Genomic DNA, 22,713 nt, shown 5'->3' with positions numbered 1-22,713 from the left:
GGCCACTGTATTTCTCAACACCAGCACCACATGCAAGGTGACACAATTAATCCAAACCAATCTTGTGGCCGAGAGAAGAAACGTCACAACCTGGTATACAATTTACCATTTAATATTGTTTTGCATGATAAATGTATGAAAAAATTTAATTTGCACAAACATATAACTTAATACTGAAGGAGTACATTTTTTTTTCAAAATATGTGACAGATATTTCTTGTGCATACAACAGCCATACTGCATTTACATGGCTTGGTTAACAGAGGACTCCACAGATAACAGTTCAATACAAAATAATGGTTTGAGGGTGACTGGATGACTGCAGTATCAAAAACACTGATTGTCACTTTAAAAGGCACTCCAGTTTAAATACTGTCCCTGGACTCCTAGTTGAACCACATGACTGAGTTGTGTGTCTGTTGTTGCTCTTCGTACCACACTCGAATTCATATCGTATTCATAACACTCTGTACAGCAATTATGTAACTGCACTTTCAATGACAGTTTTGTTAACTGACAAGCTGAAAGCTCCATAACTGGAACTCTGTGGGTGAACCATTTACCAGCCAAACCAGCTAGGCATATCACCATAACCAGGCCAATGTCAGAAAACCCAAAGAATCTGTCCAGGAACACAACCAAAGTACACACAGGTAAAAAGATGTCTTACATTTTGAGTTCACTGTTCCCGTCCTATCTGAATCTACTTGACTGACACTAGCTAAGTTGCCACAGTGTGGCAGCATCAGTTGAAAATTAGGTCTTCATTAACCTTACCAGCTTAATGGAGGTTTACTGCGAAACCTCAGCAATAGCATGCCACAGTGGCACAAGGTATTATTAGTCAGTGTTTGGGTAACTTTTACACAGGGAACAAACATACTCATTAACCCCCCCTCCCCCCCTTCTGTAACAAACAGAGTGGAAATATTTAAAAGTAGCTACATCATCCTGATTTTTTCAGGAAAAAAAAAAAGAAAAATATTTCATCTTAAAATTTCTATTTGCTATAAAAACAGCTTTCTTTTGACAATTTCGTGACTGTTAGTAAAATTTCTAGTGCATTCGAGTACCACATAAGGCTCTTCTCTACATACCACAGGTAAAGGTTACTGCACAAAAAAAAGAAAACGTCAGTAACTAGTAACTTGTCAGTAACTGATTCTAACATGCAAAATGTACAAGCTGGGATGGACACGGAGGAGGTAAGTGACAATGAAGACAAAGAAGTTCAAAGCTAGACAGTGGTTTTGACAGAGCATTTTACATGTATAATAAAGAAAGGTTAGAATTTAACAGAATATGAGTGAGGCAGCACAAGTCAATAGCCCAGACACCTATAACGCTTAAACACCGCACTCAGAAGTGTATTAAAATTGGGGAAGAGATACATTTTTGCATTGTCTTCTGACAGTGCAGTACTTTGATCTATCTGAGAGTTTGCTAAGTACTCACAGGAAGACATAGCTTGGCTTTCAAACTGTACGCCTCAAATGTAAATGGTTACTGTTGCTATAGTCATCATGCTTCCCCTATTTATTGTGAATAGCAAATCTTTCTTCTTCTGTGTTAATGTCTCCTCAAAAGGTGGCATTCTTTAAGCTGTAACTATTGCGAGCTTGCTTTGCATGTGGTAGTAGGAGCAGAAAAGAGTTTAGAAAATATTCTGTAGCGAAAGCAGAAAAATGTATGATTTTGCATACAAGTTCAACAATCTCTCAGACAGACTGGTCTACACAACCAGCAGTGTACACCATCTGTCAGGAGTTTTTGTGGATCTGGACATTAGTAGGAAACAGCTTGCTATCAGATACTGACCCTGGTTCTAGCAAACTGATCCTGTAACAGGCCTGCCAGTGTGGGTGGTGTGGGGTGCATTGCATTACTGCCTGTTTTGCACTTAATTTTGAATCCTGGATGGATCAGAATGGAACCTGACTGACCCTGTGGTTCTTCCACAGAAATCCATATCCCTGAGATTGCCTCACACTGACCTCACTGTCTTTTCCTCATGACACTCTTTTAACCTCAACGAGACATCGCAAAGTCCACTCTGTGTGATAACTACATACATTAATGTCAGATTAAAAGTGACCTACATATCAAAGTGATCTACGTAACACTTCATAATGGTTGTCAGTATACAAAGGTAAACTATGTCACTTGAAGTTGCTTGTCTGCTCTCCCACTATCTGTACATGTAGTTTTGCTTGTAAACTTGTCATTTGGCTCAGTTTTTCTAAAAGAAGACATATCATCTGAAAGAAATAGTAACTCACATTATATGTGAGCATGGCTGTCACTTTTTTACACTAAATCATTTTTGTATGTTAGATTACTTGTAGTAACCTAAAGCAGAAAATTCTTTTCAGACACTGGTTAGAGGCTTAGAGGCCTTAAGAAAGAACACATGAATATTACTACTTACCTATGTTGAAGCATTCATTAAAAACACATTCTTGCAGCTGACACACAGTGACACAGATATGTTATGTAAAAATGAAACCATGCACATGAATATCTACAATATATCACTATGGCAGCTGTTAGGACACACAACAATTACCATTATACATACTTAATGAAAACATTATCAAGTTACACTTGGTATAAACTTTGACCACATTTGACTTTGACCAAGTAAGGCTTCTGTGTTAGTATGCCTTAGCTAAGTATTCTTGATTAGTGGAGAAATGCCCTCTAGGATTAACAGACTACAGTGCATAACATTACGTAGCATGACATAACATAACACAATGTAAGGTAATTAACAAAAGTTAACAGTCCATTTTCAGTTTATAGAGTAGCTCTGAAATTAGGAAGCAGATTTCAGGAGTGGTAAATATACTTAAATCCCATTCTTGTATGGTGATTTCAGGTTTTTGGCAATGACTATCAAACCATCACTTTAACTTTCAACAGTTCGCTACACTGCGATTCTAGCAAGTTCTCCCATGCGGTCCACTTACATTGTGTTACGTTAACGACTTGCGTTTCCCCCCTCAGTCTGAACTCCAGTCTGGCCCCGAAGTCACAGATGCAGGTCAAGTGCTGTCTCTGCCTCGCTGTGGTCCAACAGCTTCTCCAACACAGGTTTCATGCGCTTGGTGGCCATTTTCAGCTTGGCTTCGTGCACAATGACCTGAGTTAAGTACTTCTCTCGCTTGATCTGCTCCTTCACCAAGAGGGGCACATCAGGAATGATGTAGGACAGGATGAACTTTGTGAGGTACACAATGTGCTGGAAAAGAAGCAGGCACAGAAGCACATTACAATACATTACTGTCATTTAACAGACGCTCTTATCCAGAGTGACTGACATGACAGGTTACAGTTTTTACACGTTATCGATTTATTCAGCTGGATATTTACTGAGGCAATTGTGGGTAAGTACCTTGCCCAAGGGTACAGAAGCAGTGCTCCATCAGGGAATCAAACCAGCAATCTTTCAGTTACAAGCCATGCTCCTTATCACTATGCTACACCGCCACATTCCTAGCTTTGATCCTACCAGCCAAAATGAGGGAGAGTCTGCTGCAGTATACTGCTGATCAGTGTACGTGCTCAGCATCGATGAGATGTTGCACACAACCAGATATTACACATACAGGAGTCAGTAAATCAGTAATAATAAAATGGGCCATCTGCACAATATGAAATAAACAAAGAATGCACTTTGAATAAAAACATTCCCAAAAAAATGGAGTATAGATAGTATATATAAAGTATAAACTTTCAAATAATTTATTGACACTGATGATGTGTACAAGATTTTACAGTACTGAATTTAACTTTAGTTTAAATAATCAATGCTTACCTCCACAACAATAATGAAAGCCAGTTTGGCTGCTATTACATGCCAATAGTAAATATTGTGTTCATATTGTTTTGAATGTCCAGGTGGGTGCCTAAAATCTCGATACCTGAAAAGAAAAAAGAAAAAAAAAGAGAAAATGGACTCAAAACAGTGAGCAATAAAGTGCATCCTGTTTTCTCCAATCACAGCTGCATTTACAGTGAGCATGGATCTGCACTGTTTTATCCACTGTGATCACAGCTGCACTAACAGTGAACGGTGCTCCTTCCTGGCCAGTGTAAGAGATGCTCCAGCACTGAAGCTCTTCAGCCAGGTCCACTGTCATCCCTGCTTCAAATCCTCCTGATCAAAACTGAACGACAACACGCTCTCTTCCACAAATATCTCAGATGAGATACAAAAACCTCCCATACACATGTGTTCGACAAAATTATATTATGTGATCATAACCACAATCTGATTAGGACAATAACAATGACAAGAAAATCTATAGACATCTATGAAATGGAGGTTGGAATTAACTTCAGAAACAAATTGTGAAAATCGCTCAGAAACGCAACACTGCAGAGTATAATAGAGAATATTTTTGACCATTTTTAATGAAGTTTATAAAACAGTGAGTTTCCAGACCTTATCTTATTTTGGCAACAATGTACCTGCAGGTGTGTGTGTGAGATGACGTACCTGCAGGTGGTGATGTTGTGAGACCAGGAGACTGTAAAGTTGTTAGGTTTGCTCCGCTCTGAAAAGTCTTTAACGTTGAAGATGGAGAGCGTGTTGCTGATGTAGCCCTCCATGGTGTTCGTTCTCTCGATCCCGTCGTATGAATTTACAGAGAAAGACCAATAGTACACCAACCGTGGGATCATGTCAGATGTGAAAGCAATAATCATGGCCTGCAAAAACACAGAAAACAGCCACAAAATAAGGGAGGAAAAAACAAAAAAAAAAAAACGGCCAAACACACAAGCTCTTATGGAGCGTGCAGGGCTTTACCCTGTAGCTGCCACTAACAGTCACACAAACTATACTTGCAAATGTCTCCTCCAGGCAAACTTCTTTTTTTTATTGCTGGATATGTACACCTCATGCTGTAAATCTAGATCAAGTGTACAACAGTAATGTCCCAACCTGTGTTTTGGAGCAAGGGTACAAGAGTATTGTCCCTACCTGTGGCTGGGATCACAGGTACAACAGTCCTGTCCCCAGTTACAGCTGTGGTTTGGATCACATGTACAACTGTACCACCAACTGTGGTTTGGACAATAGGTACAATAGTACCACCACCTGTGGTTTGGATCACAGGTAGAATAGCACCACCACCTGTGGTCTGAGCTTACAGAATCCCTGCACCACTCACGCCTCCGGATCTTTGCTTTAATGAAAAGACTGCCATTTATTACATGTTTGTTTTGTCCACAGAATAGCTTGCTTTTGATAAATATATGCATACTGTTATGTAGGCTGGGACTATAATCCCTTTTGCGTTCATGATATATTATGCAATGTTTGATATTTACCAAGGAGCTCTGTGGAATAAATTGTCATTTCATGCTTGACAGGTTCCTCCAGTTCTGGAGTTCACTGGTAAATGCAACAGCCTCCTTGATTTTCTTATTTTCCCACACAACCAGACTCCCATTCAGCAGAAGCAGTTACCACTACAGTTAGAGCCACAGGGTGCTCACAGTCTGGCCTGGTCGGCGACAAAAGCAAGATTATGTCGACACCAGGGGTCAATCAAAGCTGCAGGTCAGTTGTCAGAAGTAAAAAGGCACATGAGTGATTGTTTTAAACACAATTTGCAAACTGGAAAATATCTGTAAGCACATTCACCAATCAATCAGAAATATTCCCCTTGTTAAATATTCACCATATTATTTTTATCTTATTATTTCTGAACTCATGACACACATAATCCCATACAGGATCACATTATCCCTTTATTGTGCGTAACAGATCTAACCGAAGTATTTAAATCACGTAGTATTTGAATGGTCTTTGCTTACGTTTGTTGCCACAGCGAGAATGGCGACACCCTGGAGGATGGGCTGCCAGGCTCCGATGTCCTGGGCCTTTTCCGGAACCACTCGGCGGAACTGCGTGGTGGTCTTCCAGGCGTCGACCCGGATCTCGAAGAGATTGTTGAGGAGGGCCAGGAGGGGCGCCAGAGGGAAGGAGGCCACAAACAGCGTCACAAAGCCAAACTGGATCACTGCAAACAGAGAACGGTCAGTTCGTGGCACAGGGCCCCTCATACAGCTGATCAATAAATCAACAGCCGGTCAAGAAACATCTGAACAGTGACTCAGCCAAAACACAATGTGCAATTATAAAAGAAACCATGAGAAGCCATTTTACATTTCAGGAGGCAAAATGATGGTGCAACACTTAAACCCAATGTCTACAAAATGCTTGAGGAACTTAACTGGCCAGTGGATCAGCTGTAATTTTATCAAGCACCGGGTGAAAGTTTAGCATATCCAACATGTCTGCCATACCCATCTCCAGATATTCGTAGAACAGTCCCAGTTTCCCCACTGGCTGCAGCTGGTAGTCCTGCTCCCACCGGGGAATGACCTTCTCCGTCCTCACACTTGTGCAGTACCGGAAAATCAGATTTTTCACCCACCTGACAAAAGGAAACACAGCAAACACATGCGATAACTACCACAATCACAACTGCACTCTCCCTGAAGAACTATGCCGCAGAGATGGAACAGACCTCTTTAGACAGGTACATTCAATTCTCCATGAACATTCAACTATAAATGGAAAAAAAGAAGTCCAAATGGTGCCCATGTTAGCCAATAAGATGATGAAATCATTTACACGTAAAAGAGGCATGTGAATACCATGTGTCCATTTTTCAGACCAGTTTTCTCAATTTTGTGGTTTGATTTAGTCATTGTCAGTTGACACATGAATGTATTTGTCAAACTCTTTTTAAGGGTAGTATTTGCACAGACAAACATATTGGTCAAATCAAAGTTACCACTTATGTGCATAGTTTAAACACAAAAGCAAACTGTGCAACATAAATTACAATTGTTGGTATGCAGAACACATAGATGCAGTATATGCAGGCAGATACTGATACACTTTGTCGCTCAGAAATACTTTTTAACCTTGTTCCTGCATCCTGCATGTTTCCTTTCTTTCTACCTTATGTGTAACTGTTTCAAATTACTAATTAGCACTGATGAATTCCTCACAAGTAGCACAAACTGTGTAATTATTTGTGTGCCTGTGCTGATTGCTCCAAGATTGCTGAGATTAGAATGCCTACAGAGATGCCTGCCGCATAACCACTGGAATACAGGTTGAAAGCCCCAAGGGTCACAGGGTAGGCAAAAACCCTGGACACTAATTATCATATTAATTGAATATAAACAATTCCTTATTTTACCCTCAACCCATCACACTGGATTTGATCAATGGTGTATCATTTTTTTCTCTATGAATAACAGAAAATGTAAAAGTTTGATCAGAAAATAACATAAATAAAAGATGTCTCCAATGACATACAAATGTTGCCAGTTTGATAGGGTCTTCAGCTTATAAGAATAGGAGGCACACTCCCTCTACATGAGAGTACAACAGGACAAGTACAACAGGAGAAAGGACCTTACAGTAAACACACTCCCTCTACATGAGAGAGATGGCACTGCAGGAAAGAGACATATAAGGTTCAATTGGTATCTATAAACAATAAATTTGTCAAATGATACATAAATGCTGCCAGTTACACGAGTTCTACATCTCACAGAAATGGCAGAATCACTCCTCCTACGGGAGAGAGGAGGCACTGCAGGAGAGCGCCCTTATGGTAGACACACTCTGGGCTGGACTAATGTCCTACAGGAGCGGATACCTACGGAAGGAGCACTTCCTGGATGTTGTTCCAGATGGCCTTCCCTCCCATGATGACGCTCAGCTGGGTCGTCAGCTCAATCAGACAGCCGCCTGGGTCACACTGTGGTCAAATGGAAAAGACATGATCACAGAGTGGTCAATGTAACAGGACGTGATCATGCTGCGGTCAAAGGGAGAGGATACAGTCACACTCTGGTCAATATAACAGGACGTGATCACACCGTAGCAACAAACACAGCACACGGTCACACTACGGTCAAAAGGAAGGGATACAGTCACACTGAGGTTACAAGGAGAAGACATGGTCACATTAGAAAAAAAAGAGGAAACTTTTAACCCGGTACTGTCTATAAAGATCAAATATGTAATATGTAATAAAAAAAGGCTGTTAACATAAAATGAAGTATTTTAATCGAACAAATGTATCTGGTTAGCGACTGAGTGAAGGCTAGTATTTAGATCATTTTATAGGTGTTTAGAATGTATTATAAAGCCCTGACCTATTTCCTCATTTATAAGTAGGAATATATATATATATAGGAATATGTATAGGAATACATTAGTGAAAGATATCTGTACAAGGACAGCACCGACTACACTACATCCCTGTGTTTGACTGGAGCAGGATTCTGTGGGGGGTGGGGCACATTACAGCCAGACCAGAGCCTCTTCATAGGAAATGGCAGAACTAGGTCCGCAAGCATCCACTTTCTTGAACTTGACTCTGCTTTGCGGAACACCTGGAGCACACCTGTGGAGGTGGCTAACACAGGAGACAAACGCCTCACCTAGCACCGCTGCACTGTGAGAGAAAGAGCACAGAGAGCCTGCATCATGACCTCTCACCTCCTCATTCCTGTACTTTCCCAGCCAGTACACAGGCTCTCCAGGGAAACCCACCACCTTCCCCTTGAAGAAGGCGATGTAGAAGCAGGAGGAGTAATAATTAACGAACTGGAAGAGAAACATCTTCAGGGTCAAGCTGTTCTCGTACTCCGTCTTTGTCCTCGGCAGTTCTGGAATTGAAACAAAAAAGAAACCACAAAAATTCAACTCTTAAAAGAAAAAAAAGCATCACAGTACACAATATAGTACACATGTCTATTATTTAAAACTGATGTAGCACAAGGAGTTTTATACAAAACTGGCAGCTTGCTCACAAACAAAAACACTACAATTTACTTAAAACCTTGAGTCATCCACAAAAGTGTTACTTCTATGATCAAATCAACACATCTTCCACAAGCTGAAGGTACTAGGGTTTGGAAAATGTGGGTTTAAACGCTTTCCGAGGTCCTACCAAAGTCAGTGATCCAGATGGCGACCCGCTCGTACACGTAGTTGAGGACCATGATGACGATGAAGCTGATGAGGGAGGCGGTGACGGAGGTGGCCATCTGCGGCGTGACGTACTCCCGCAGCGGCTCCAGGTTCTTCAGGTCCTGCCGCAGCCGCGCCGAGAAGGTGAAGAACACGGCCAGCCGGTACACGATCACCCCCACCACCGACGCCACGATCAGCAAAATCTACGCGGCCAAGCATGCCAGGAAGAAGAATCAGGCAAATCAGAGAGCTGATATTTACACACCCCGATGCATTCAATGAGGGGCGGGCCTTCTGTCATTGAACATATGTTCTTTCTACAATTTTTACATCTTCAAAACAGGACTGTAAAACAGTCACATTATCTGTTAATATTCTGTTACTAATTAGATCATCAAAGGCAGCTTACAAACAAATCCTTCAAAATAAAAACTGAAAAAAAAAACCCCCAAAAAGGGTCATCTTCTGAGGGGACCTGAGGGGTGAGCTGGAAACCAGGTATGAGAGAGTCACGGTACATCTCCCAAAGTAAAGATCCCTATAATGCATTAAATAATCGATTAAACTATGACCTTGTATTTTTACTATGTTTATGCAGAGCTTACCCAGAACAAGACAGTCCCGATTCCCAAGGACACTCTCACACACTTCCCACACGTAGTGTAAGGAACCTTCTCTTTTGCCTGAAATAAGAGCAAAAATCACTAAAAATCAGTTAAAAAAAACTGTATGTAAGACACTTTGGGATCCCATTTGTTAAATAAATGAAATGAGTTGAAGGGGGCACATAGTGCATTTTCTGCTAATTTTAAATTATCTGTTGTCTATCTGTCATTATCTGGCATCTATTATTATTCCATGGTATCTAAGACATACACAAATTATTTTTTAATGAAAATTATCATTTCATAATTTTATAAATTCTTCTCAGTGCTTCTCTTTGTCCTACTAAAGGGCTATTTTCAGTGGAAGCAGCACATTTGGCTACTCCTGTTTATGGGCCAATCCTGATTGGCTGACAACACTCATGACAGCCCAGCCCCCTCATTCCCTCAAAATGTGAACAAACTTGCATGGCGGTCTACTTCAGCAAGCTGGCTCACATGACAGATGGTTCACGACAATACCATGCAACCCTCAGCTTGGAACACACACTGGACTGTCAGTTGGCCTGCACCTATTATAGTCTGCCAAGGTCAGCCAATAATCTTTGATAAAGAGGTGCTGTAACATACAGCCCAGGCTCAGGCTGACAGCTTATTTCTAGATGCCGATGCTGTGACTTAACTCTGTCTACAATCCCTCCATTAGCTGCATGTGTAATTACCAAGGAGAGAACTACAACCTAATAAAAGCCTGCACTTTCAAAAATAACCAATAAAGGTACCTTACAGTGGCTGCAAAAAAAATATTTTTTCTTTTCCTTAACAGTTGCTTAAATGCAGACAAACATTTCCATCACATGACCATTATCAGCGTCAAGACATCTGACAGCTTATTCACAAATACATTTTGGGTCTTTGTCTGAAATACGAGCTCAAGACCTAAAGGGCAGCAGTGTCTGCAATTGGAGCTAACCTTTCTTCTACTGGCTAGCTGGTAAACAGTACACACTTGCTACCTTCTCCAACAGAAGTTGAAAAATAACTTTCTAACCTCTGCCCAGTTATTGTTTAACTAAATTTCCGAGCTAATTAACATGAAACAAATAGTTGAGTTAGCCAAACAGCGCTCACTAGGTGGTGCCATTCAGCCAGAGATTGGATTTCATGACTTTTTGAAACTGGATAAATAACAATGCTGCTAGCTAGCTACTTACAGATAGTGAGTTTATAGTAGGGGCCTAGATTGTTGGCTCTGCTCCTTGCTTCAAGCTCAATTTTTTTTGGCAAATCCAGCGTTGAATTGTACCCGGTTCTCCATGAAATCAGCCAAGATATGTGCTGAACACACACAAGTTTAAAGCCTGACTTGCATTGCTCTGTTAAGGTGAAGCCCAGTTGTGAGGTCGAAACTGGGGCTAGATCTGAGGCTCTTTCAAAAGAGGGAGATTTTTTTCTGACTGGAAACACAGCAAAACAGCAGTGACCACAGATGTCATATTTTCACATTGCTTTCCATATTTATCAGTGTGAAAGTGTGGAATTAACACAGAAAACCACATCTTTGACCACATGACCCTTTTAAAGATTAAAAGAGAGAGCAACACTGCACACTACACAGCATTCTGATGCCTAATGAAACCTGCGCGGACTTCCCCCACTTGCTGCCCCTCCCTGTGTATGTGTGCATGCATTTATGATGCACTCTGCATCCGTTTGTGGGTGTATATGTGTGTATTTGCATGCCTTTCTGTGGGCATATTTGCATTCTTCTGCCCAGGGGCCAGCCCAGGTTGCTCAGAATGCCTCTACTATTGTTATTACAGCTGTAAAACGACCTCTTGTCTTCGTAGCTCTTTTCATCACCTGGGCAGCGCACATCCAGTAAGACAAAGATTTGTCAGCTTATCAGCATATAGTACACACCAAGGATTACAACAGAGTTTGCAAGATTATGGGCTTCTGCTTCTTGGGCAATGGTTATTACTGTCCTGCTTTGTCTGGTTATCATTAAGAAAGGTTTGAAGGAGGCTAAGGGGAAGATAAAGACGTGTGACTGTGTGAATGGGGCGATCCCCTCACCTTTAAGATGGAACAGTACCCCTACCTCCCCTACCGTTAGACGGAGCTGATGCCTTAGCTTTGTGATGAGGCCGACCTCCTTACCTTTGTAATGGGGTTGACTCGTTCGTAGGTGCACTTCGCCTCATACTCGGGGCGGGGCTGCTCCTCCTGCTCCAGGAACTCCACCGTGTCCCACTCATACTCCAGCTCCGCCTGGTACCGCTTCCAGAACTCCAGGAACAAGGTGACTGAGAGACAATCCACAGCACACAGTGCAGGCAGTCAGGGATACATTCAGGCCGGTGCTGCATGGAGTCGGTCTAAGAGAGACCTCTCCCAGCGGCAGCCATTTTAACTTAACTCAGACCTCCACAAGTTGGAAAAAGGAGGGTTGGTTGCATAGTGATCCCAGTCAACACTCAAAGCAACAATGAGCAGCCAACTCAAACAGCATTAACTGCCCAAAAAAACATTGCCTAGGCAAAGTTTACAGATATATGCAAACATCTTTCTATGGCCTATTCTTTACTTGTCATGGATTTAACATGCAAATTGAATTCAGATAAATCCACTTACCCCAAATTGACATGAAAACTGCAAACACCAAAGTTCCAAAATTGTCAAATATGCAGAGTTTCTGTAAAAAACAAAGACTACTCTGTGACACACAAAACACACTATAATACTTATTTTATCAGTGCTGTGTTCTACGAATTGATCTTGAAATATAAAGCCAAACCTTTGATATTAGCTTTTAAAAAAGATATAACAATAATACTGGCATTATAATTAGGGGTTTAATTCACCACAACACATTCTCAATAAATACCATAATAAAATTGTAACAATCTTATACAATATTAATGTTAGATGTTTTACTTTGGAGGATTCACAGGTGGAGTTGAGCCTCCAGTAGCCGCACTCTCTGTCACACTGCGGACACATCACAATGGCTCCTCCAATCTGCGGGTCACACACCTCCTTGCTTGAAATGAAAGGATAAAACTTCACTCTGGGGAAACTGCCATGGCATGCATTCTGTATCTATTGTCAGGGATTGCAGTGTGATTCAGATGTGCACTTATAAATGTCCTTTACTAATCACTGAGCAACATTACATTATTGTCATTTAGCAGACACTCTTATCCACAGTGCCTTACACAGGTTACAATTTTTATATTATCCATTCATACAGCTGGATGTTTTACCGAGGAAATTCTTGCGCAAGGTTACAACAGCAGTGCCCCTGCAGGGAATCGAACCAGCAACCTTTTGGTTACAAGCCCTGCTCCCTACCACTATGCTTCACTGCTGCCCCAGCATAGGTATCAATCCACGGTATACTGCCAAAAATTCTAATTTATACTGTCAAATTCAAAAATCGGTCACCCATTCTTTGTGACACAAAAATGTTACACATTTTGACAGCAGCACATTTGCACTGGAGAAATATGTGAAGAAAGTGGAACTGCATTTTTGTGAATCGACCCTGCTGTGCAACAGAGCGGAGACAGATGCTGAGAAAGCATTTAGCAACCAATCATGTGACGTGTGACCACTGTGATTAACCACACGTGCCCCACAAATTCAGTAAGAATGATCTTACCAGATGGAAGGATTACTTCCAGTTACCCACTAATGTTAGTATGCACACAGAAAAGCAATGAAGCTAGAAAATACAAAAACAATACTGCAAGCTTAAAAAGAAAAAGCTACGACGTAACACAAGCATCATAATACAGCGACAGAATAAGAATAGTTAATAATCTTGCAAAATGAAATGTAATATTCTCCAGTTTCACTTCCTGTTACGAATGTACATATTGTTTTTCCCCATAGTGTGGTTATATACCTCCAGGTGCTGCTGTCCTGTGTCTTGAAGCCGTAGATAAAGCAGGCCAGCCCTACCACAGCCGCGAACGCCAGCATTCCTGTGTAGAAGCCCAGCCAGGCAAAGTAAATGCCAATCTTCTCTCCATAGTACTTCCTAAAGGGAGCAGAGCGTTAAACCGTTATCTTTATCAGGACACAACACAAAGTACCACACATTCAGCGGACCATTCACCTTAACTGTGAGGGGAAATGTACCTTGAAAACTTCCTGAAAGTCTAAATTGCACAATAAAAATTTACAGCTGTTAAGTATCAACTGATTAAAGTCACTTCTCTCAATTAATCTGAATATTGTGAACAGGAAGACTAGGAGTCATTCATGCCATTCAGGCATTGCGAGAGCTTTGATGCAGACAGCGATAATGGTTAACTGAGAAGGGAGTCATTACTAAGTGACAAAGGAGTCAGAGAATTCTTAGACAGGTGTTAGGGCTAATGGATGGCTTAGACATGGCAGCGGTAAAAGTCATAAGAGTCACAGCTAACAGAGCGGTATGGTATGGTTTCATTAGTCAAATGACAGCATTAAATGTCTTGCTCTTTATAAAACGAAGACATTAATACATCCAGTGAACCGACTGCTAGCAAAGAGTTCATTTACAAAACCCAGGCACTGACAACAAACCCAAGCATATTACCGTATAAGGTCCAATGGCTGCATCTTATAGAAACTTTTGGGGTGGGCCCACTCTTTATACAGTAGGTATCTCTCATTGGGACAATCTTCTTCTGTGGACTTCACGTTGAATCTACACTGTTGATCATACAGAAAGAGAACTACACAAAGTCAGTTTTCTAAATCTCTGAAACCTCAGACACAAACAAAGACCCAACATCCATCTCTGGAGGTGGGAGGACAGTAATCATCTCTGGTACCTGGAGCGATGGGCTTTGAATTTTGCTAGACAGAAATGCAGGTTTACAACTTAAACTTAACTGAAGTAAGCTATGGGTATAAGTTGAACTATGGAATAAAGACTTTGCTAAGGTGAGCGATGGGTTTAGAATTTTGCAAAGGTCGGAGATGAGTTAAGGACTTTGCTAAAGACAACAAAATACAAAATGCAAATTCCAAAAAAAGCAGACTGAAGTGGGTGAACAGAATGCAAACTGTTTCACTGCTTCACTGAAGCTGAACTGATTTAAGAAACAGATCCCTTACACAGCAAGTACATTCAATGCATCGCTGTCATTTAGAGCATTTGTAATAATATGCATTAATATTATCACAATATAACAATACGTTACAGGACTTAGAAATACAGTGTAAAAAGTCAAAACTGATATAACATTAGTAGAATGCCTATATGAAAACAATAATTGTTTCTATAAGGACAGCAGAATGCCTATATGAAAATAATCATTGCTTCTATCAGGATAGCAGGACGCCTGTGTGAACAAGCTCAGTAAAGTTGTAAACAGACACACTCACATCATGCAGAGGGTAGGCAGCCTTGTACACTGCTCCATCCAGCAGTTTGTTGATGCCAAATTTCTTCACATTCCCCCTTACCTCATAAGGGGCGCGGCTGAGGATGTAATAAGCCTGAGCAACATGAGCTTAGCATTAATACTGGTAATGTACCAACACAGGCTTAGCATTAATACTGATAATGTACCAACACAGGCTTAGCATTAATACTGATAATATCCCAACACAAGGTTAGCATTAATACTGGTAATGTACCAACACAAGGTTAGCATTAATACTGATAATGTACCAACAGAAGCTTAGCATTAATACTGATAATGTACCAACACAAGGTTAGCATTGATACTGATAATATCCCAGCACAAGGTTAGCGTTAATACTGACAAGATACCAACAAAAGTTCAGCATTAATGCTGATAGCAAACCAAAATAAGGACAACGTTACTACTGACAATGTTCACCATTAATACCAATGACCCTAAAACACAAGCTCAACATGTTAAACTTTTATTTTGTTTAGCTCAACATTATCAGTTTTCCTCCTCACTGCAAACGGCAAATGCTGAGAGCGCAGGCAGACCGACCCACCATTCGGCTCCTCATGGACGGAGTGAAGAAGTCGTCCTGGTCCTTGATGCAGAAGCAGTCCAGCCTGTCCTTCTCGAAGGGGGCGGTGAAGTACTCGGCCTCGGCCGAGATCAGGTCCGGGTTGGGGTAGAAGTACTTGGTGAACCAGCTGAAGCGGGAGGTCTTGGGCGCCAGGTCGTTGAGCTTTATGGGCAGCTTGATGTGCAGCACCTCTGCGTAGGTGCAGAGCACGTCCCAGGGCATGTGGACCTTCACAAACATCATCTTTTCATCCACAACCTGCAGAAGACAACAGGAGCTGTTCACTGTTTGTATACCCCTCAGCAGATAACAGGGAGTATTCACTGTTTATACAATATCCAAGAGATAACAGGGACCGATTACTGTTTCTATAACCAACAGGAAATAACAGGGACTGATCACTGTGTATACAACCCACAGCAGTAACAGCACTCATCAGTTTATATAACCTACAGGAAACAAAGACTGATCACTGTCTATACAAACTTCACATCAGCATTAAGAATTTTTACCGCCAAACATGAATCTTATTGTGTTCTAAGGTGCATATTCCCCAAAGAAGACATACAAACAACCAAGGAGTGAGGGTGAGGAGCAGAATCAAAGTGAGCGCTTTCTTAAGGGCCTCTTACGGATGTTGTTGCTTCCAGCTCCAGCCCCATCTTCATCAAACTGGCTTCAAAATACTCTCTCCTTCTCTGCAGAGAACAGCAGGATCGCAACGACACCGTGTTACTCATATTCTCAGGGGTGCTGCGCTTCAACACAATTTTTAAAACGATGAGCATTCAAACAGCGCACAATTTTGAAAATGTACATTTTAATCAAAGCACATATTTGGTGTAGCATAAAGCCAAAGCCCTGCTAAACTCTGACTGAGAAATCTGTGCACCCTCCTTAGTTCTGATTGGTTGGTTTTTGAGACGATTATCAGAGTATGCACCACCCATTTTAGGACTAACTGTCTGTGTCAATATACTCTATAAGACAAAGAACAGAATCAGAACAGAGTTAAAACTTTTTTTCCACATACTTTCCGTCTCTGAAAGATGTGCCTTTTCTCGTATTCCTTCTTTTCTTCATCATCGTACACCAACACAAAATCAATCCTTCTCTTTCCGTCATTAAAATACAAGGAGTCTGACTTGCCGTTGAACTCTGCCTGTAGGCAAACAGATGAAAGAGGGAGAATATTTACACTCAACTCTCCCAATGACAATGCCAAGCAGGAGTCAGGAACAGGAAGTCAGAGCTCCAACCGGAACATCCCATCAGTAAATCTGTCATTCTTTTTCTGTATAGCACCATTTACAAATAGGTTGTCTCACAATGCTTTGCAATGGGTATTTCCAAGAAGGAAAATTCAGCTAATTTCTGCGGGCAGTAAGGGATAGATTCACGCACATTTTAGAAGCTGCTAATACAGAGAATTGCAGTACTCTGTGCATTTTGAAAGCCGGAGAATTTTTTCAGGAACAATTTAGGTTATGTTAGTGCTTACACAAGGTGAAAATGGTCGATAAACAACTACACCATCCACTAGAGGAGAGCACGTATGCACTGTAAAAGAAAAATGAAAGCACATCTCCAGGCTCTGGAATAGGAGGGTTTAATTCAGGAGATAAGTTGTCAGTTGCTTGGGTGACGTAGGCGGAGTAGCTCCCACCCTTCAACTGGCAGCACACAAGCCAGCGGTTATTTCCCCCACTGCAGGTCAAACAGTGCACCACAGCGGTATGACGTCCTCAGGCGGTCCTGTGTTGGCTTGTGTGTTAGTGTTTCGAAGGATTGCGTCGTCTCGTTTCAGCGTTCCTGCACGACTACAGGAACTGTTTTTCACAGTGAAATGAACCTAAAGTGCAACTGGTGGTCCCAAAAGGAGTTGTATAAAGGAAAACAGCCTTACAATATTAAATTCAGAGACATATGAAGAAAAAATTGCTTTTAGTAAGGCATGCAGTAGAAGTACTAGAGGACCAGGTTCAACGGATTCAGCTGTCCCTGTGTGAGCAGCCAGTCAGAGAGGGCCTAACAGTCCCGTCTGAAGAACCACTCACTGCCTCTCATTATTTCACACTTTAGATGAAAACCCAACGTTCTACCATATATGCCCTCGTAATGCAAAAATCTGTGCAACGTTCCAACTAACGCTCTACCATACATGCTGTCATAACAAAGACATCTGTGTGATGCATCCAAGCATCAATTAATAACTAAGCCTCACCTACAATACCGGTTTTACAAACTCGACCGGTGTTTTCATTAATGCAAAGAAACCGCCATCTGCAACATGTGATTGCTTTAAATCCCGCCAGGGGACCCAGGTGAGAGGTTCCAGCTTTAGGGGAGTATGCACCACGGGAGAGGAGTTTCCCTCTTCCAGCCCTATAGTGGTTTAACATTGACACACAGTTCAAACAAAGCTTTATATATGAAATCACAGCAAAAGGGCTAGAAGTTTGAGAAGGTATTATAGGTTCTGCATATTCCTGACAGAAATTAAGACAAAATAACAACAGTGTGATTCAGCAGTGGTCTCAAACCCCACCACAACATAAGCAAACTGATTTCAGGCCTCACTGAATTCTCACAAAAAGAAACCCTTTACCGTAATCTCCAGGATATATTGGTGACTGTGCAGAGAAATTTTAAGATGAAATATCTGCAAAGACTACCATGTCTCTAAAATTTAACACCATTCAATTAGTATTATCAATAGTAGTAGCAGTCCATTTTATCTACATAACCTGCTAACATGACCTATCATCTCATGTGATGATAGGCGAAGGAGAACGGAGCAACACTCACAATATAAATGTTGCTAATTCCCAGGTGGGCCCAAACAGCCTCAGCAAATGTACAGTTGTATAGATAACCAGCATGAGAAAATGATAAGCCATGTAAATTCCTCTAGACAGAAAAACAATGTAATAACGTAATGGGGGATGAACAATTTCATTATTGATGTTATGTACGATGACACTACAGTTCAGAGTAATGTTAAACAATGCACATACATGTGTTATAATGCATGTGTATATGTGTAGTATGTTAGTAGTATAGTGTAACTGTTAAGCACTCACCTGCTCCACTGTGGCCACTGACTCCCCCTCCTCTATTGATTGATAGGTTGGCAGAAACTCTTGAGCATACACTGCAAACAGAGAAACTGCATCATTAGACCCTCATGATCCATAAACCCCGAATGTTACCACTGGCCAAATGGTCAGCATCAAGCTCGTGGCAGAAAACATGAAGACCAAGAAGCCAAGCGAAAGGAATGAATTCAACCATCAGGAAGAAAGAACGATTGATATAAACACATTCTGACTCATGTGTTATAGATGTAAAGTTTGATTTTCATAAATCCGGTTATATCTAATGGTCCCCTCACAACTTCTTAACTGTTCCTCCCTCAGTAAGGGCAATAACCAAGATATACATCTATACATTCTATCCCCACCCCCTATCACCTGCTACCTCTTGCATTTGATGCTAATTTTACAGTATGTGTAGTATTGTGACATTTTATAATTTGTGTTTAGGAACTGTTGTATTGTAGTGCACAAAACACTTGTGGTTGGGCTTGAATAATGTGACACTCACACTCACTTGTGAGCTTGGTCTGACACTGTTGCTTGTTTAAATTGAATGGCTACACTTATGTTGTATTGTGATGGAATTCACTCTGGATAAGAGTGTCTGCTAAATGCATGTAATGTAATGTAATACATGACATTCCACAGAAGTATACAACATCTGGATCACTCAAAATTCCATCTAAAATGAGTTCTGAACTGGCCTGATTGTGACAACTGTTTCTTTCCATAACTGAATAAAGACTTTTTTCTTGTAGATGACAGTAGAAGCCCTTCCTCTGGATGGAAAGTGTAAGTGAAGAGTATGATATTAGCAACATCATTTGGAAAATGTTTCAGTGGACTTCCACTGGAAGAGGTCCCAATGTGCACATAAATTCCACACGCCCGACAGTTGCGCCTCTTTAAATAAAGACACAGCACACACTTGCAACTACACTAGTCATCAAAACAGTACACACGATTCGAAACACGGTAGGTTCTTTAATCAGAAAAAGCTGCAAGCTGTTGGTGTGAGATGAGTCTCTCATTTTCCACTAATGATCAGATAATGTTGCGCTTGTGCAATTCGGCTTTGCGGTAACGGAAGGTCTTATTCAGGATGTCCAATGCACGATGATTCAGGTGTTTCCTGTCAGCGCATGAGCTAACCCTACAGTCGTGGTTTCTTTGTTTTTCTTCTGTTAACTTTATGGGATTACAATTAACCTCTTCATTAGAAGCACATGCTTCCCGTCGCCACGTCTTTCAAAGATACACAAACTCCTGCTAAATTATTGCAGTTCCTTACTGTACCGCCTCTAATTACTGTACTTTGTCCATTCTCTAATGAGTACGGAATGCTGAAACGATTTTAATACAGAAACTGGCCATAATAACACCTGCCCCTGCCACCCCTTCAGGGAGTCCCAATTAAATGGAGAGCAGGCCTCGTGCATTAATTTTAAGAGCAGACCTACTTGTGCAAGTGTTTCTATTGACCTTTAGACAATGAGGACATGACATGTGAGAGTAACTTGTGTTTTGGGCGCTGACATTTTTGAGGAAATCGAATGTCAACGTACAATACAATTACGTGATGTGTGTTCGATGAACTGGTAGTCTATGTCACGTTAATCGGGGGCGGAAACTAGCTCCAACCTGCTCAAGCAGACTCCTCGCGTCAGTGGCTAGCCCGCTAGATGGCTAGTTAGCAAATGTTAGCTATTTCGATTAAACTTTTCTCTTTTGTCTAAGGAAACTGCACAATGCACATTGATTCATCGATTACACTGGGAATACAATGTAGCCCAAATGTTTTTGGCGTCCTTGAGTGTACATCTGTAACAGTTTTACAGTTCCTAATTTTTTCCGACTCCACCGCCCTGTTGCATCACCGTTTCCAAAGAGAATGGATTTAATGAGAAAAACAAACACCAAAACTCACCCACTTCTCCCTCCAGCTCTGTCTCCCCCTCCGCATCTGAATCGGGTCCGGAGTCCATCTCAAGCGCATCGACGTCCTCACTCATATTTATTTGAGTTTATCAGGGTTTTGCGCGTACGCGTGTTTGTATAGATAAGGGGAAAAAGCTATGTAGAAAGTAACGCAACAGTAGCAAATAATAAAACTAAAGAAAACAACGTTCCCAATAAGAATCGAGAAAATCAATATTTTCACTTCTGAAGTGTCCCTTTTGACAGCTGGCTAGCAGGTCCAGTTAGACAGTGCAAATTTTGGAGGAAATCTCAAGACTCGACGTGGGTGTTGGTCGGCTGTAGGAGGTTTTGTGATTCTCCCCTCCTAGAAGCACTCCCCGCGTGCTAGCGCCCTGTAAAACCACGGGCACGCCTTTCTGAATCTAAGAAATACGATACCGATTTCCGGAACTTGGTACAAGACATTTTCGTTCAAAGCCAGGTATTTGCCTTTTAAGTTTCTCTTATCCTCTTTGATGAATGAAAAATGTAGGCTACAATATGCAACTTTTGTATTCATGGATTCTTGCAAATGTATGCAGTGAGGCTCTACCACGTTCTCAACGTACACAATTTAGGCTACTCACACATGCAAACCATAATATCTGTAAATTTGTTGAAATGTGCGGTGGATCTTGCACCAAGCCGACCAGATGTGTTGATTGTGTGGGTATGAACGTGTGGTGTGTTTTTAAAGACACGATGTGTTTCTGTATCTTATGAGGGCATGCAGGTATGTGTGCATATATGTTTGTGTAGCCTTACTGATGTTTATATTTATGAAGCGCTAAAAGATTGATCACTACATATTATGTATAAAAGAGTATTTTGCCTTAATAAAACTTGTATCCAAAATAACTGGAGTAATAAAATTATTATTTGATTTTAATTAATTATGATACCTTTTAGTTTATCTAACGTTACTTCTATTATCTTGTCATTTGCCTTCTTGAGATCCGAAATAGAATTTCTGTATAAAATGCTATTCAGAATTATTGGTCTTTGTGCGAGGAGCAGCCTTTTTGAAAGTTTTTTCGCTTCCCTGTAATGCGCCTTTCGACCCTTCATTTCATTTCAGCAGGCTGTGGCGCCATCTAGCGGAGAAAAGCAAGCGCACAAATTTTTAACACGCGCACCAAGAAGTTTCAATACAATGCAGCGATGTTTTTACACCCATTCCAAAATAGGCGTGCTAACAAATTTAACTCATTTTTTTCAGCAGAACTCTCTGAAATACTTATACATTTCCCTCAGTCATACGTATATTTAAATGCTAACGCTGATGTGACAGTTCCATTTTAGTATGCCAGGACAGTATAACACAACACAAACGCATAGTTTATCAAACCGTATGCATTTTGCAGTACCCTCGGTCAAATAGGTACAAGAAGCATTTATTAATTCGCCGTCATTTCAGTCACCATAACTTTAAACAAATTGTGGGAAACATGAATTCAGAGCCAGTTAGCCAGCCGGATATGCCAGCATGCTAGACGCTATCTGGTAAGGTTACTTTGTTACTCTCAACATGGAAGCTGTGGGCAGGGCCCAGTTTTAAGTCAAAGAATCCCTCTGGCACAAGGGAAATGACGTTGCGAAAGCTGCTGGAATATCAGCCACTGACAACTGAGAGGATTGCCTCTCAGTGGCGAAATACCCATCTTTTGAGGTGGGAATCCTCTGACAAACCACTAAGTTTTGCAACGAGGTGAAATACATGCTTGTGTCAGACTCAGACGTGCTTGAGGAACCTGCCACAGATGCTGTCCCGGTCCTGTCTGTGCTACCCTGCCACACTGTATTGCTGAGGCTCTTCGGCCCAGATATGTGCAGAAAACTGAGCCGAAGAACAGAGTGTCCCTGCCAACCTCTAATTCAATTCTCTTGATGCGATATCATGCTTGTGGTTTTTGGCTCCACATTTAAGGCAACACAAAGCACTTCCTCTGGGTCTGGCCTCCTCACTCAGGGCAGGACAGTGATCATCAGGAGGATATCCTCAATATCAGAGGCTGCTTGGTTCAATGCCAGACACAAAAAA

The 22,713-nt window shown here is 41.3% G+C and overlaps 1 protein-coding gene across 1 annotated transcript; it reads right to left on the bottom strand.

Annotated features, from left to right (window-relative positions):
• Nucleotides 1-1,026: 1,026 nt before the first annotated feature.
• ano6 (anoctamin 6) lies at nucleotides 1,027-20,980 on the bottom strand. Its single transcript, XM_036520053.1, has 20 exons — nucleotides 20,641-20,980; nucleotides 18,699-18,769; nucleotides 16,649-16,777; nucleotides 16,248-16,313; nucleotides 15,595-15,873; nucleotides 15,007-15,120; nucleotides 14,213-14,328; nucleotides 13,535-13,669; nucleotides 12,562-12,667; nucleotides 12,259-12,319; nucleotides 11,785-11,930; nucleotides 9,622-9,699; nucleotides 8,994-9,219; nucleotides 8,540-8,709; nucleotides 7,696-7,793; nucleotides 6,319-6,449; nucleotides 5,827-6,032; nucleotides 4,502-4,713; nucleotides 3,818-3,923; nucleotides 1,027-3,241 (listed from the first exon to the last, which is right to left on the bottom strand). The coding sequence occupies exons 1-20, from the start codon at nucleotides 20,723-20,725 to the stop codon at nucleotides 3,032-3,034; spliced, it is 2,745 nt and encodes a 914-aa protein (XP_036375946.1). The 5' UTR covers nucleotides 20,726-20,980; the 3' UTR covers nucleotides 1,027-3,031.
• Nucleotides 20,981-22,713: the final 1,733 nt, after the last annotated feature.

The sequence above is a fragment of the Megalops cyprinoides genome, chromosome 25 (genome assembly GCF_013368585.1).
Source record: "Megalops cyprinoides isolate fMegCyp1 chromosome 25, fMegCyp1.pri, whole genome shotgun sequence".
NCBI lineage: Eukaryota > Metazoa > Chordata > Actinopteri > Elopiformes > Megalopidae > Megalops > Megalops cyprinoides.
The sequence above is the reverse complement of the archived record's forward strand: the minus strand, read 5'-3'. Positions and strand labels throughout refer to the sequence as shown.